The 15,969-nt window shown below is 35.0% G+C and overlaps 1 protein-coding gene across 1 annotated transcript; it reads right to left on the reverse strand.

Annotated features, from left to right (window-relative positions):
* tsu (40S ribosomal protein S12 homolog tsunagi) lies at nt 1–15,591 on the reverse strand. The gene is made up of 6 exons (XM_089247978.1): nt 15,399–15,591; nt 13,965–14,024; nt 12,296–12,373; nt 9,939–10,075; nt 2,409–2,536; nt 1–1,054 (listed from the first exon to the last, which is right to left on the reverse strand). The coding sequence occupies exons 1-6, from the start codon at nt 15,469–15,471 to the stop codon at nt 1,003–1,005; spliced, it is 528 nt and encodes a 175-aa protein (XP_089104104.1). The 5' UTR covers nt 15,472–15,591; the 3' UTR covers nt 1–1,002.
* Between the last annotated feature and the right edge of the window lie 378 nt (nt 15,592–15,969).

Here is a 15,969-nt window from a genome sequence, read left to right on the forward strand (position 1 = left end):
TTCCCAAACAGTATTGTTTATTTAATATCTACATTTTTAACACAGTGATCACAAGAGGAATAAAATTTCTCAGAATAATTGGCCCGTTATCTTGAAGTGATGCCAAACAGAAATGGATCAATGACACAATGAGATCTCTTTCAAATTAGAAAGAATTTTGGAGGAAATGCATCAAATACAGGAAGCATACTACGAACAGCAAATACGTATAATGCTTTACAAATTTTTACTTGATATATATTTTAATGTCTGGTTGGGAGTACTCTGAAAGTGTGTGAATGTGAATAATGCCTATAAATATATTTCATTTTATTAATTTTATTGAAACATTTCATGGATGGTTTCAGATATCCAGCCAGGGGAATGGCACCTACAGATACTTCAGTCCTACTATACTGATATTTCATTCACTATTCATCGATTTAAGATGAAAAATATCACTGCATGTTAATCTCTTGGAAATACAAGAAGCAGAATTTGATCTAATTGTTGATAACCAGAGGGTTAGTGAGATATTGTGGTCACAGGGACAGATGAATAGTTAGTGTTTAAAAAAGAAATGAACACTTTCAATATGACAACTTCTATGCTGTCATCGTGTTTCATATTCTCGTCACCATAATGCAATAAAATATATGACCTAACATATTTAGAAGATAACTGCTGGTTGATACAGGTTTCTATTAGAAAATGCTTGTCACAATGTCATGCTATTTCACAATTAGACATATTGAAAAGTAAAGGAGATGAATCATGTATCAAGGATGGTGATTTCCCATAACACACTGATTCAGAGCAAGTGGGAGGAGGGATGAGAAGAAACTTTTGTGGTTCAAACATCATGAGTTCAAATAGCTTGATATAGTACAATCATACAGAGTTACCAAAAGGTCTCCACTGACAGCTACAGCACACAAGATGGATCAGTTGAAATGTCTTTTGGTTACAATACAAACTTTATTTTCATGAGTCAAGCCCACACATAAAAAAGTTCATTTCAATCTACATGTCTCGACGCCTTCTGTCAGGAGATCCACGGCGACGACTCCTCTTTCTATAAATGTGAAAATGTGAGGGAAGAGAATTAGCAAAAAACTGTTTTCTGAGAAGATAATTTTTTAACACACAAATTATGTAAAATATTTGAATGCAAAAATATGGACAAGATAACACAACCACACTTTATACCAGAGTTTTATCATTTAGTTGCTTTCAGATATAAAGACCTCCTTATTTTATTGACCAGCCCTCATATGTGAAGTAGTTGAACAAGGCCAACACTTTATTCCCCCAATTACAAATGCGGTTGGCCAAGAGGTAAATCAAAACCCTATTATAATTTGAGTTAGCAAATGAGCAAGAATGAAATACAGTCGGACCTGCTTATAACAGTCTGGAAAAAAAAAAACCAATGGAAATGTATTTGTTATGCGTGAACTTAGTTGCATCTGTACTGCCTCGATAAGCACAATACGAAAATCACTTGGAAATAAAAAATATAAAAGCTTTGTTATGTGTGAAAAATTTGATATATTTCATTATAAATGAGTCAGACTGTATTCAGCTACACATTTACAAGTAATTTTCAATATGTCAAAATGCTTTCCTGATTGATATTAAAATCACTGTGGTTTAAAAAAATTGGAGTTATAAGAATTTGACTTATTATGCACAATAACTTTAAAGCTCATATTTTAATGACATCATATTTTGAGCGATCCGTCACATTTTAGAAATTTAAATTTTCAAGCAACAGATGGTTCTTCATTTGGTTCTTTTCATTACCCAAAATTTTTATCCGTGGACATTTTTTCAGAGAGGTGTCTTTTGTTTGAGGGGGGGGGGGGGAACTTTTGCATTCTAAGTAGCCAATTTTTTTGTTCGCAGAAGATCCTTTTGCTATGTTTCTGAATAGCACGCCACACACTTGCAAAAGATGTTATCCATTCAGACACTTGAAACAGCACCCTATCACTGTAAAACTCAAAAGCTCTATAGCAATGTTTCTGCATTGTTTTGAAATAAAAATAATTTTCCCCCTAAACTTGTTACTTCAAGCTTGGTAGTTGCCCCCACCCCTTCATTGCTTTGGTCCCTTGATGTTCCATTTTATGCATGTTTCACAATAGTGTGAAGAGGGCGTGTGACGATAAATCATAAATGCTCCCCTCATTATATAAAGACATTAAATATATTTATTGAATATTATGAGGGACGTGTTTACGATTTATCATCACACGCCTTTTTCAATAAGTGATAGTTTAGTAGATGCAAATTTATATTCAAAACACTGCCATACAAATTATGCCAACAAAATTTGAGAAAAAATTTGCAGATTTGCAAAACACTGGATGTTTGAGAAAAATTCACACGAACACAAAATAAACTTATTTAAATAAACCACCCACTTTTTGTTTGGACCCTTGACAAAAGCCCAGTCCACATTTATTTGCTGGCCAAGGATATCTGTCTTGTTGAGTGCCTCCATCGCAGAAAGTGCTTCCTTGTATGTTTCATACTCGACCAAAGCATAACCCTAGAAAAAGAAGCGAAGTTAAATAGTCATAAACACGAATAAGAAATAATGTGAGAAAGATAAATTAAGTTACTAACTTTGGTACAAAATATCATTCATTATGACTTTACATACAATTAAGTTTTTCTCAAAACTTATACCAGCGATGTGAATCAGGAGCACTTGAAAAATTCTTTCCCATATAAATTCAGTATGTTGTATAGTTCTTCAAGCTTGTCAATTCTCAGTCTTACATTTTTGGGACATATACGTACAGTGCTCTAAGGATCAGATGAGACAGAGGATCAATCATGTCTCACAAATTTTTTTTCTAGAAGCAGCCAAATCTGAAAGCTCAGCTACTGATGAATGATTCTTGATGAACAATCACTTTACTTACAAAAAATAGGACCATCTGACATCATATAACATACCGTAGCCAAGTCTCATCTTGTGGTTGGAGGACTGTACATACATGTCCCAAAAATATAAGGTACTGAAAATTTACAATGATTATAGCCTTATGACTAAACAACAAAGCAGATCTGTTTTATTTATTGCTCTCTTCATTTCAGTTCATAAAAGTATTTCTTCACTCAGATGTTTCACAAAATATTTTACTTAACCCTTAACTGACGTGGTGGGATAATTTCGATCCGACGCATTGCTTATTTCACCACCCCTTCATAAAATGCATTTGGACCATCTCATCTTATTTTCAGTACCCTTCAGGCTGGTGGTTTACACATATTTGACAAATTTGTGACATTGTTCTACCTTTTCCTCCCTTTATATAACTGAACGAAGCTTTCGTGGTGTCAAAATGACCAAACCATACTACTTGCGTAAGGTTTTTTGCTTGATGGCTGGAGTGTTCAGATCGGAATGGTGTCTCGAAAGAGCATAATTTTTCTTGATAAAAATGTCAAAATATATTCAGTATTGGATATCTGTGGTTCAGCATGTGGATATCTGTGGTTCAGCATGTGGATAGTGCTGTTAGTTAATCATGCGTAAGATCTATGTGTTCAACATGTTATGGTGTTGTCAGGGGTCAGCACGGATCATGGCCTCAAAATTAGTGAAAATAGTGACCAAAATGTTTGAAAAAGTGACCAAATAGTAACCGAAATGTTTAAAAGTGACCAAATAGTGACCAAAATATTTTTAGAGAGAGACCAAATGGACAATGAATTTTTATTACCAAATTGAATGAATTGAAATTGAATTTAGTTTTAACTTTGCATTTCAATAGAACTCACTGAAATTGCTTTTTTTACATAATAGATAGAAATAATTAAATCAAACTCAAACGCATTCTGCTAACCAGAAAAGTTTTGAATAACTTATCAAATTTATCAACAACTATGTGTGAGAGAATAACTACATTACATCCTTTTTAAGTAACAGCAGCAATGCCTTCCCCCATGTTGCTTTCCACAACCCATCTTAAAATCAATTTAAGCAGGATAAACTTCAAAGCGGGAAAAATTTTTCCCATTCAAAGAAGGGAAAAAAATGAAATAACACAAAATTTGATGAGAGAATTTGTCCTATCTACATTCCAGTGGATTTTTCATTCATGCTATGAATGACAGTATACAAAATGTACTCAAACTTTTTTTAACTAGTACAAATTGGATTTACATACCTAGGTTTGTATAATATGTTCCAACAAATTTTAAGAAATTTACTTAATGATTAAAAACCATAAAATTAAATTTTTAACATTTTAAATTATTAAATTAAAAAATTACTTAAATTACTGAATTATAAATTATTTAAATTATTAAATTGAATAAAATATTTAAATTATTAAATTGAATAAAATATTTAAATTATTAAATTGAATAAAATGTTTAAATTATTAAATTGAATAAAATATTTAAATTATTAAATTGAATAAAATATTTAAATTATTAAATTGAATAAAATATTTAAATTATTAAATTGAATAAAGTATTCAAATTATTAAATTAACTTAATTATTTTGATTATTATATGTTGAGGGAGGGGCAATCCACCCTCCCCCCAGCGTCAATGGCAGAGCCTACTGATGTATACATATATATGATGTATATCAATTGTCATCGTGCCACACCCCTAAGACCTTAAAGTATTTCCACCTATGGCTAGACTGGGAAAAGTGGCGAGTACTATTTTACAGGCGGGGGCACCAAAATAATACTGTCCTTGGGTGAGGGAAAAAATAAACCAGTTTTGAAATTTGTAAAAATATATATTTTCCCTTTTTTTACACACAACATACACCCCTGCAAAAAAAAAAAAAAAAAAAAACACATTTACTCCTTTACCCAGAAACACAGGGGTGGGAAGTGACAAAGTCCATTTCGGAGCAGCTTTGAAGCAGCAAAATTCAGGATTCTGAGCAGTTTTGGAGCAGCAAATTCAGGATTTGGAACAGCAAAATATAGGATTCGGATCAGTTTTGGAGCAGCAAAATATAGGATTTGGAGCAGGGAAATTAACAAGAATATTTTCGTTAACACTCATCCCTTTTCAAAATAAAACTGCACTGTCTTTTGTTATCAAAAATCTTTTAATCAGCTTGTTTTTTGTTTTTGGTGTTTCAGGCTTTTGACACCTTGTTTGAAAGAGAGGCTGTCATAAAATTTTTCACACCAGTCTATTTAAGATGATTTTTGCTTACTGAGGGCACTATTTGCTGTCTTGAACAGCAGCACTTCAAATGAGCAAAAAATTTTCTATAAGTTTTTTATACTCGGAAAGAAATTGTTGCAAAATGGGGGAGAATTTCGGAAGAATCAACACGACGTTTGGCGATTAAGTACGCATTATTTGGCGAGATTAGCGATCTGACAGTCGTTATTCGGCAAAGTTTCTAAATTAACATTCGTAATTCGGCGAAAACACACTTTTTACTTCCGGAATGGAAATTTTTTTCACGAAACATCTGGATTTGACGCAATGACGATCGACTACAGTAATTTCTGCTGCTTCCAGTGGCGACTTTTTTTTTAAACGGCAACTGACTCGCATTTGCACTTTAAAGCTTTTTTTTTTTTTTTTGAAGCCGAGCACAACTCAGGTCTATCGCCATGGGCAATTTACTACCTAGTGAGTTGTGCCGGAAGTGTAAGTATGTGTACCTAACAGTCTGAGTGCGTATTTAGTGTTGTGTATGATTTTTTAGTGCTGCCATCTATACCTCAGAAGTGAAGTGAGTGTAGTGTAGACTTACAACATAATATTTACATAACATGAAAATTCAAGCATTTACCATAAAATAAGGAAGACAGATCGCAACACCAGTAAGAATACGAATCAAGCACACCTCTGACAACATAAATACTTTAAGAGCAACACGTACACTCATAACACACATTCCGGTGTGTACCGATTCGTTGGGAATTCCGCAGACGAATATATACGAGATTCATGTACGGTTAAGAAGTAGTAATATTTAGTACTCTCAAATCTGTTTGACTAACGGGTCCTCGAGTATAAAAGGTACAGTAATTGACGAACACTTTTTTTTTTTTCTTTCTTTCAAACCGAGCACAACTCAGGTCTACCACCATGTATGGGTGATTTACTACCTAGTGAGTTGTGCCGGAAGTGTAACTGTGTGTGTACCTAACAGTCTGAGTGCGTATTTAGTGTTGTGTATGATTTTTTAGTGCTGCCATCTATATCTCAGAAGTGAAGTGAGTGTAGTGTAATGACTGAATATTTATACTGTTTGTAGGACTGTCGCTCTCTGTGCCGAGACTTTTTAACGGGGAGATCGGCTCGCATTTGCGCCTTGAAGTTGGGAACCACAGAAAACCAACTTCAGCCGACCATCACTGTGGTGACGATGGGGCTCGAACCCGGGTCCCCGCGATGCGAGTCCGTCATTATGACCACTCGACCACCACAGCGGCGTACTTTAAAGCTGAAAGACCATTGCAAACTATCTTCAGTTGCACAATCACGGATATTATCGGGGTTTCACGATGGAAAGGACGATAGTTTAAATAAGGCGTACAGTGGAATATATATAAAACACGCTCTTAGAAAGAATCGTTTCACGGTAAGCAGGAACAAAAAATTTTTGGCGTCCTTTAAGAAATTCTGGACATACGAAGCAAAATTAGCTATTTGGCGCAGAAAAATACGAAAACACTATTGGAGCAGGATGGCGCAAGATGTTAATTTTGGCGCGGTGTTCCTACCCCTGGAAACAGTATAATTTTGGCCTTCCCCCCCCCCCCGTAATTTTTAACAGAAAAAAAGACTCAGCGGCCTTCCCCGGTAAATTTCCCATGAACCTTGTAAGCACCAACGTAGCGACTTTTTTTCGAGCCAAGGAATCGCCGTTTTGCGGTAGTCAATTCAAGATGGCTGACAAAGGGCACACAAAAAATTACAAAAAAATATATAATTTATAATATGAATTAACCTAATATGCGAAAATCGATAGAAATATATCGGGAAATACGGAAAATTAGGATGAAATGAACACAAAAATCGAATCAATAACATACGGGGTTTATAAATGCGGTTGATACAGAGTTTATGGATGTTGCTGTCAGGGCTACCTATTTTAGCGCGAAAACAAGTCGCCACGTTAGCGCTGACTCCTCCCGTAACTTTCAACGAACAAAAATAGTGAATTCGCCCCCATCCGGGACACCCGATTTACCATGGCCGTAATACAATTGTTTTTTATGGAGGGGAAACGTAATTTTACTGCCCCTTGACTGTGAAGTTCGATAATTTTGCAAAGAAATTTTTATTGCCTTTTCTAAAATATACCATTCCATCAAAAACGCCGTCCAAGGCATTGCCCCCCCCCCCCGCTTTTGGATCTGATCACGGTATGTAGCAATCCGGGTCGCAAGTACGAACGAAAATTTACTATCGCTCGGGGCCGGTATCCACTCTTTTTAACAGAAAATGAGTAAACTCGGCACCTTTCCTCGTTCAACACCCGTGGAACCAGACCCCCGCCCTCTCCTATTGCGGTCATAACAGACTCGAGACAAACGTTTTAATAACTTCCGAGGTCTAAAAATAAGATTTTTTTACACATCAAGAATGGCACGCAAGATGTCGATATTTCTTGGGGGGCAGAGCGTACCGACTGAGCTGAAGAAAAACAATGATCAGAAGTTCATTTTGAACTCTTTTTCCATAAAAGTTGCAAAAACAAAAAACAAGATCATTTTCGTTCATCAAAAATACGGCCGGCAATCAAAAGGGAGAAACAAATCGAATCCCGACATACATCCATGCGGAAAAAATAGATATCTCACCTATAGAGAAAAAACCAGTCTATATATCCGTGCTCCCGTGAGGGTACGCCCCGCCGATTTGCATACAGCGTCGGAACAACCGGTTCCCGCACGTGCATGGAGAGCAAAAAAAAGGAAAACAATCCAACAATATTAAGTTAACAATCAGTATCGTGAAGATGCTCTAAATTAAGTTACGGCCCGGGCATAAAAAAAATTAATATTAGGCCCTTTAAATTAGGGAAAAAATATGAAGTAGGGGCCAAAGGCGCGCTCGGTGTGCCCATCGTTAAATCCGCCTCTATTTACGGCTCGCATGCACGTTAACTGAGTTTTTATCAGCCTGATGACCAATTTTCATCTGATTTGGAAACCCTTGTGTTAAACTAAATGTTGAATTGCAGGATTCTGTGATCTTTTCATAAATAGTTCTCCTTTCGATCAAATTTGGGGGTACTGTTTCTTGCTGAGATTTAAATCCAGTTAGAAAAATAGTACGAATTTTATTTGTCGATAGATCGCGATTTTCAATCGGATGATTTTTTTTTATTGTAAGTAAATTCAAAATACATGCGAGCTTCTTTAACCTTGGCCAGCTACAAGAGTATTCTCCAAAGCGTATTAATACGCTTAATACGTATTCATAATACGCGTCTTTAATACGCGCTGCGCGTAAGTTAGCTTCTGCACGGGCTCTCTAATCGTCATTTCAAATAACATTTTAAAAAATTAACAATAGAACAAACAACAAATGTAACTTGCTCGATGCTCCAAGAAAGGAATTCGGCCCTTAGGACTAAAATTTTTTAAAACAAATAAAATAAAGGATCAATTTTAAAATAAGATGAAAATGAAAGAACGAGTGAGCACGTGGGGAAATAAGAAAGAATGGTAGTATAGGGGGGAAAAAATTCTTTGTTGTAAGTACGCCTTTTATGCTAGTTTTTTTTCCGACCGGCTTTTCCATAAAATGACGATTCTTTAACCAAGGAGCTTTCTTTTTCCAAGCGCCTTGAAATCAAGTTATACTGACGTCACACGGTATGCTCCCGGGAAGATAAGATGCCTTCGATCGTAGTTCAATGAAGGGAGGGAGAAAATTAGCGATATTGAACAGGTAAAGTTCCTCCTTGAAGAAAAGAAAAACACTGACAGCAGAAAAGCGCGCGAGACCGAGGTTTTTTTGCTAAAAAAGTGGAAAAAGTGACCTGGGCCTGAAAATACGTAATAAAAGTGACCAGTTTCTAAAAAAGTGACTTTTAGTGAAAAAAGTGACCCGTGCCGAGCCCTGTGTTGTTCATACAAGGCCTGTTCTCAATTTCGGTGCTTATGAAAATATTAGTCTTTTTAAATTTCATTTCCTGAGCATATTTTATAAAAACATATGTTCATTTTTCAAACATGAAAATTGCATTAAAAAATTTAATATGTAATTCAAAAAAAAAAATACAAAAGCTGTATGCCTCCACCATTTCTTTCGAATGCATACCTTAGTAAAAGACCATTTTGAGAAAATAAAAAGAAAATTCAAAAATTATTTAGTGGCTTAACTGATGGATCAATGAAGTCATGTAACAAACCCATTGTTTTTTTAATGAAAACTTTTTGTTGATAGTCTAAATACATTAATACTTGGAGTCAAAATGGCACCATGACACCAGTTACGCACAGAATTTTCGCAATGCCAGTTAAGGGATAATCCTTTAAGTGGCACAGCAGAACTCACTAAACACTTTCCACAATGTCATCTTTTAGGTGAAGGTAGATGTAAACTAAGGTATTTGGGAAAATGAAATTGTATTCCATTGAGAAATCAACTTTAAGAAATACCTGGGTTTGCTAATGCTAAAGTAAGAGGCTTTTAAAGGAGGCAAGATATCTTATCAATGCCATTAAAAAGGGCAAACACATGAGGTGGATCATAGGTTTTTCAGTTTTAACACAACAGTTTATTAACAGCAGTGGTTAGGCCAAGAAGATATTAAAATAAATAAGGACAAATAAAAGCTTCATAAAATAAAAAGAGTAACAATAATCAACAAATAAACCATATTTTTCACCCCTTTCTTCAATATTGTTGAATTAATCATCAACTACTTTTACCAATGTTTATTTCAGAATTATTGCACAAATTACAACATGATGCAAAAGTTCAAACCCACCTTCAGGTAACCAGTTCGCCTGTCCAAGTTGAGGTGAATATTTTTTATTTCACCATAGTCTGAAAACTTATCAAAGATATCATCTTCTTGGGCTTCTTCATGGACACCGGTCACAAAGAGAATCCACCCTTCAACAGCTTCAGGAAAGGAAAAAAAATGATTGCAAATGTGCATGAAAGAAGAAAAAAATAATACTAATTCAGTAAAAAAACAAGAAACTTGTGAATTAAAGAGATATAGCCACACAATCAATTGAACAGCTGGTCAGATTTACATTGCAATCTTTGTGGATATACAATATTATAGTGACACTTCAAAGAGAACTGATTTGCTTTTATAAAAATCAACTCTTATTTACACATAATAAAATGACCAAGTTTTCCAATACAAAGAAAGATATACAGTTGAAATTAATGAAGGCAAATCATTGTTTTAAATGTATTGAGGGCAAAATGTAGTTCACTGGGCGCTGAACATCTGCCAAAATAAAAAATTAGGGGTTAGACAAGAAAAAAACAGTCCAAGGTTTTCAGCAACTGGGAAAAGTCAGAGAAATGAAAAATGATAAGAGAAAATGTAAAATATTTGACAAAATTAAGGGAAATATGCAAATATTTGACAAAATTAAGGGAAATATGCAAATATTTGATAAAAGTCAGGGAAAAGTTCTTTGAAAGGGAAAAAACAAACTCAAAAAACAAAAATTAGACAGTTTGAAAGGTTAAGATTTTGAATTACTGTATTTTAAAGTGTCTAAGAAACCCCTTTTTTGCCAAAAATTGAATCCCAAAAATAGGAGGGATTTCTTATGTATAGACAGTATTATACAGGGTGATTCAAAACTCAAGGTAAACTTTTAGGGGAGGTAGAAAACACAAAAACAAAACGGAATCGTATAGGAATGTATGTCCAGAAACTCCAACCTGATCAGCTGGAGGATAAATGAAGATGCAGAAATGACAAGCCAATAATGGAAAACTCTTCATTTAGTGATACTTTACATCAGTGATTCCCAATGGGGGCGATGGAATGTGCCAGGCGGGGAGGCGGTAGAAGCTATGGGTATAACATAGGATCCTATGGGTTGGATTGAGTTGGGAGGAAAAAATTTCTCTGAAGAAGGGGGCGATGGGACAAAAAAGGTTGGGAAACTATGCTTTACATGAAGACAGTAAGTGAACACATTAAGTTTCACAGCAAGTGCTCAAAGTTCTTACCATCCATGTCGCAGCAAACGTCTGTGAAATGTCAGGTATTTCTTAAAGGGCCAACAATCAATGTACCGCCATTGTGAAGCATGCATAGCTGTGGATGGTAAGAACTTCGAGCACTTGTGAAACTTAACGTATACAAGTACTGTCCTTGTGTAAAGTACAGCTAAATAAAGAGTTAATCCACCCATAATTGGCTTGTCATTCGTGCATCTTCGTTTATCCTCCAGCTGATCAGGTTGGGGTTACTGGTCATACGTTCCTGTATGTTTGTTTTTGTGTTTTCTACCTCCCCAAAAAATTTGTACATTGAGTTTTGAATCACCCTGTAGATATACCTTTTCAACTTTTTCCCAAATTTTAAGCCCAAAAATCAGGAGGTTCCTTATATACGTTAAAATACTGTGTATATCAAGGGCGTAGCGAGGGGGGGGACTTGGGGGTCTGCCCCCCCCCCCGAAATGTGAGAAAATGACAGAAAAAAGGGAAAAAGATGGCCAAATCCATTGTTCTGTCACTTTGGTCCCCTCCCGAAATGAAAGTGGTCTCCCCCCCCCCCGAACGAAATTTCTGGCTACGCCCCTGGTGTGTATATTTCTATCTGAGTTTTTGTCAGGGAAAATCACAGATATCTTTGATAAAGCAGATTTTGCTAAAAATCCCCACATTCTTAAAAAATACTTTTTCAACTTTTCCAAGACTTAATGGCTCCTCTCATGTGGGATGACACAGCATTAAACTGTAAAAGCTTTTAAAAAAACTTTAAAAATGCAACCAATAATTGTATTATATCAGTTTCAATAGGCTTATAAAAGGTTTTATATTTTATCAAACTTTTATAGTGTAATCCTAGCCTTTATATAATTGCCAAATCAGCATTTATCTTAGAAAATTTTAATGCCAATGCAAATCTTACAGTTGTAGTGGCGACCTGCAGTGTGGGATTTGTCAAGCTCTATTATAGAGTCTAATCATTTCAAAACACACCAAGTCCTCAAAAAAGAAAGGTAAACTGGATGTTTAGAATCAGTTTATGAACTGTAGGTCATCAAATCAGTTAGTGTGTCAAAATTCTTTGAAACACATGGTAGCACCAAATCATAGTTAAACTACAGTATTACAAGGAATCATAGGCAATGAACATACATCTTTGTGGTCCAGGTTCATCTGTACCATCATGATCCATGCTCTCATAATCTTGAATCCTTTCCCTTGTTGAGGTATCTTTGCATAAAAAAAAGACAAAATATTGATTTATTCACAATGTGATTAAGACAGTTAATAATAAGAATCAATGCATAAACAATATATGTCAAGGATTGACCAATCAATAAAAAATCCAGGGGACAACCAAATATTTCATGAGTCAATCATATTTCGTTTGCCTTGAGCAGAAAATCATAGGCACCAATATCAAGTTTTTAGTAGCCTTCATGACCAGGATTTGCCATGCCCTGATATATATGTTTGTTTGTCAATGTTAGAAACCATTGAGACACTTCCGATTCTTGGTGACTCTACAGATCATGGCTCTCGTTTTAAACCTACTGCAGGTTTATGAGGTTGTATATGTTTAAATGTGGCTAAGACCATGGTCATTCAAAGATAAGGCTGGAATTACACTATAAAAGTTTTGTAAAAGCTATTTTACAAAAATTTTATAGTGTAATACTGTCCTTACAGATATAACAACTCAAAATCGAGAATCAGCATATCGGAAAAAAAAACAACCGTTAAGTCCCTGATAAAGCGTCTAGTGCACCTACCCCTTAGTGAGGTCTTTCTTTGTCTGGTGCTATTTATGGTGCTGCAGGTACCATTCCAATGCTATTCATGGTTTTTATTACATCAATACATAAAAGTGGGTGTTGCATTTGTATTTTTTGAAATTTTGTTACTGTAACTGTGAGAGCTAGGATTTTCATTCTATTTCTCATCTCATTTTCGAGCACATACTCTCAAACACACATCTCAAATTTCATTCACATTCAATGATTTTTGCTGTCACTGAGGACTCGCATATAGGCAAAGTTATTTTATGACCACCCTGCACCACTATATGTGTGAATTAAATACACAATTTTGGGGAAAACCATGGCCAATCCAGCTTTTTATGGTCAAATTCCTGCTCAGCACACCAAATTTCATAAGAAATTACTACAATAGAAACTTGGTAAACCAGCCCATCCAGTAATCTGGCATTTCTTGCTGGCTCTCTTATATGTTCTCACCAGACCACTTTTTTTTTTTGGAGAACAACATATGCATTAAAACATTAATTCTCGTTAAGAGAGATCAGTATAAAGCTTGAGAAAGGCAAGAAGTTGGTTGACTTTGCCAAGTAACTTGTCCCTCTCTGAGCAGCCCCCGTTTTTTTTACTACAATTGGAATAATGTGTGTGCAATTCTTTCTTTTGTACAGAAAACAAATGTATATTCACTATGTAAATTTATTTTATTAAAAATTCACAAAATATACAATATTCTAAAATCATATATAAAGGCCAGTTTTCTTTTTTGGCTTTATACAGCATTTTGGTAATAAAATTCTGGCACATAGTGGTTTAAATAGGTTGAATGCATTGTTTTTTTCAAAGACCTTCCAGTAATCTGAAGTTTTCTGTAATCTTGTGTACTCCTGGTCTGATATGTGCCGGATTACCAAGTGTGTACTGTATTTTTGCTTCTAAAGCAGAAACTTTGTCAGAATTTTTATCCAGTAGGCCTATAATTTGTTCTCCTTCAACTTCAATTACTTTCTCAAAATATGCTTCGATTAAAATGACAATTTGAATAAACAAATAAAACAAAATACCAGCTCCAAATCCTCGTCCTTTGCGTTTTTTCACTCTTTCTTTCAATTTCTGGACGCTCTCTGTGAAAAATAAAAAGAATTTGAATGAGTTCAATAAGTCATTTCTCTCAAAAGCAATTCTCATGAAAAAAAAAAATATGTCGGTGGTTCTCGACCATCTTAGTAGCCGATACATATACACTAAAAGATTAATATCCACATAATCCATTTATTATATCCTCTGATAATGCAAAATTCAGTATTACCATCTTTGCTCATTCCGTCACAATGACCAAAGCAACAAGTCTCAAATGTTTTAATGTAACGACCATCAAACTTGTTTTCTTTTGATATAATGACATCCCAGAGAAATGCCCTTTTTTGACAGGGTCTTTATAACAAGCATCAACCGTATCAGTATTATTGTAGGGCAGCTCAGGATATGGAGATAGTTTGGTAATATAAAAGCAATTTACGTTGCCAACAACTGTGATTCAGCAATATAACACCTGACAGTCATAATCGATATTCTGCATAGAGCCTCTCACTTGCAAGTAACTTGAAATGAAGTACAGTGAGTCCAGCAGATGCCGTTTTCAGTGAACAAATGTTTTAAACAAGAAATCCTGATGGTATTAATAAGAGTTAGAATCACAAAATGAGTTGTACTGTGCAGAAGAACATTCTAACAGGAAACGTTGGAAGTGGAAACAAATGCATGTAACTGCATTGGGAGAATTAAATATAAAAAGTAAAACAGCTATAGTATAATCAATCCCTTTTTTTCCTTGGCGATTTCTTTTCCAACCTCTTAGCGCTTTTCTTCGTGTTCAGCGATGGTTTATTGTTTTAAATCCTGTATCGGGTCTAGCATGCTGTATTTTTAATTCTGATTGCTTATCAGGAGTAAGGATGTTTTGGTTTCATCGTCAATTTTTATCGTCATCTTTTCCCGTTTCAACAGCCATAGTATTATCCCTGTTTTGGCGATTTTTTTTCTTTTGCAAGAAAGACATTTGAAAACACAACTCCGTTCTTCACTCTTGGTGACTTCTCGTCATGCTTTTGGTCTTTCTCAACAAAGAAAAAAATATCGCCAGACACCTTGCCAAAAGGGATTATAGCTGCTCCGCATTTCCCTAAATTAATGTAGCGTTCCCAGCTTCTCCTTTGATCAGCATCTTTTACTGGAAACGTAAAAGCACTGCTCATCCTAAAATAGCTAGTATCCAGGTGAAAAAAAAAAGGGGGGGGGGGTCCATATTGCACATAACGTTTCCCCATAGCCATGTAAGGAATAAAATCTTAGTTTAATCATCAAATACAACTAAACGTGACTTCAAAGTAGGGGAAAACTGAGCATGAAGGTCCACGTGATAACAAAAAAAAAAAAATAAACAATAAGTTTACTATCCACTAATTTATTCATTAAAATGCGTTCATTCATAAACTCACGATCGCCTTCTTCATCAACTTGGAAATCATCATTGAGTCCGTCAATGGATATCGAATCTGATGCAACGGACATTTCTTATGAATTTTAAAATAAAAAATGGATATTAAATTTTTAAAATATCACTTTAAACAACGAGAGGAGAAAAGAAGTGTAAATGGTTTTTATGATGTCTTTAAACAAGATAAATTTTGGTTAGTATATGATGCTTGGTCCTTCCACAGTTTGAACTCTTTCTCGCGGGGGGCCCCCCCCCCCATTCCATAAAAATTCCAAATAAGACTCATAAAATATTTAATAATGAATAAATTAAGTTTCCTCGAAAAACTTATCTGATTTTAAAAATAAATTATTTATAGAATATTTGTTTTGTGTCATTTTTTTTCGCCACGATGAATGGTGGCTTGTATAGCTAGGATGACCATATTTTCTCGAGAGAAATACGGGAAATTAGGATTCAAAATACGGGAAAATACGGGACATCGCCAATTGTCGCCAAAAATGACACCAAAACCGAACAAAATTGCCAAATATTGTTGAAATAACGGTAAAATCACAATGGTGGAAAATGCA

The sequence above is a fragment of the Pholcus phalangioides genome, unplaced genomic scaffold, assembly GCF_987345545.1.
Source record: "Pholcus phalangioides strain wild (caught in Gottingen) unplaced genomic scaffold, Ppha-v1.0 ptg000018l_1, whole genome shotgun sequence".
Taxonomy (NCBI): Eukaryota; Metazoa; Arthropoda; class Arachnida; order Araneae; family Pholcidae; genus Pholcus; species Pholcus phalangioides.

Coding starts and splice junctions, on each gene's coding strand:
- tsu (XM_089247978.1), bottom strand. CDS start 15,471: ATGTCCGTTGCATCAGATTCGATATCCATTGACGGACTCAATGATGAT. Junction 10,076..12,295: donor TGAACCTGGACCACAAAGAT/GTATGTTCATTG, acceptor CCTTTCCTGAAG/CTGTTGAAGGGTGGATTCTC. Junction 1,055..2,408: donor GTCAAGGGTCCAAACAAAAA/GTGGGTGGTTTA, acceptor TCACATTTATAG/AAAGAGGAGTCGTCGCCGTG.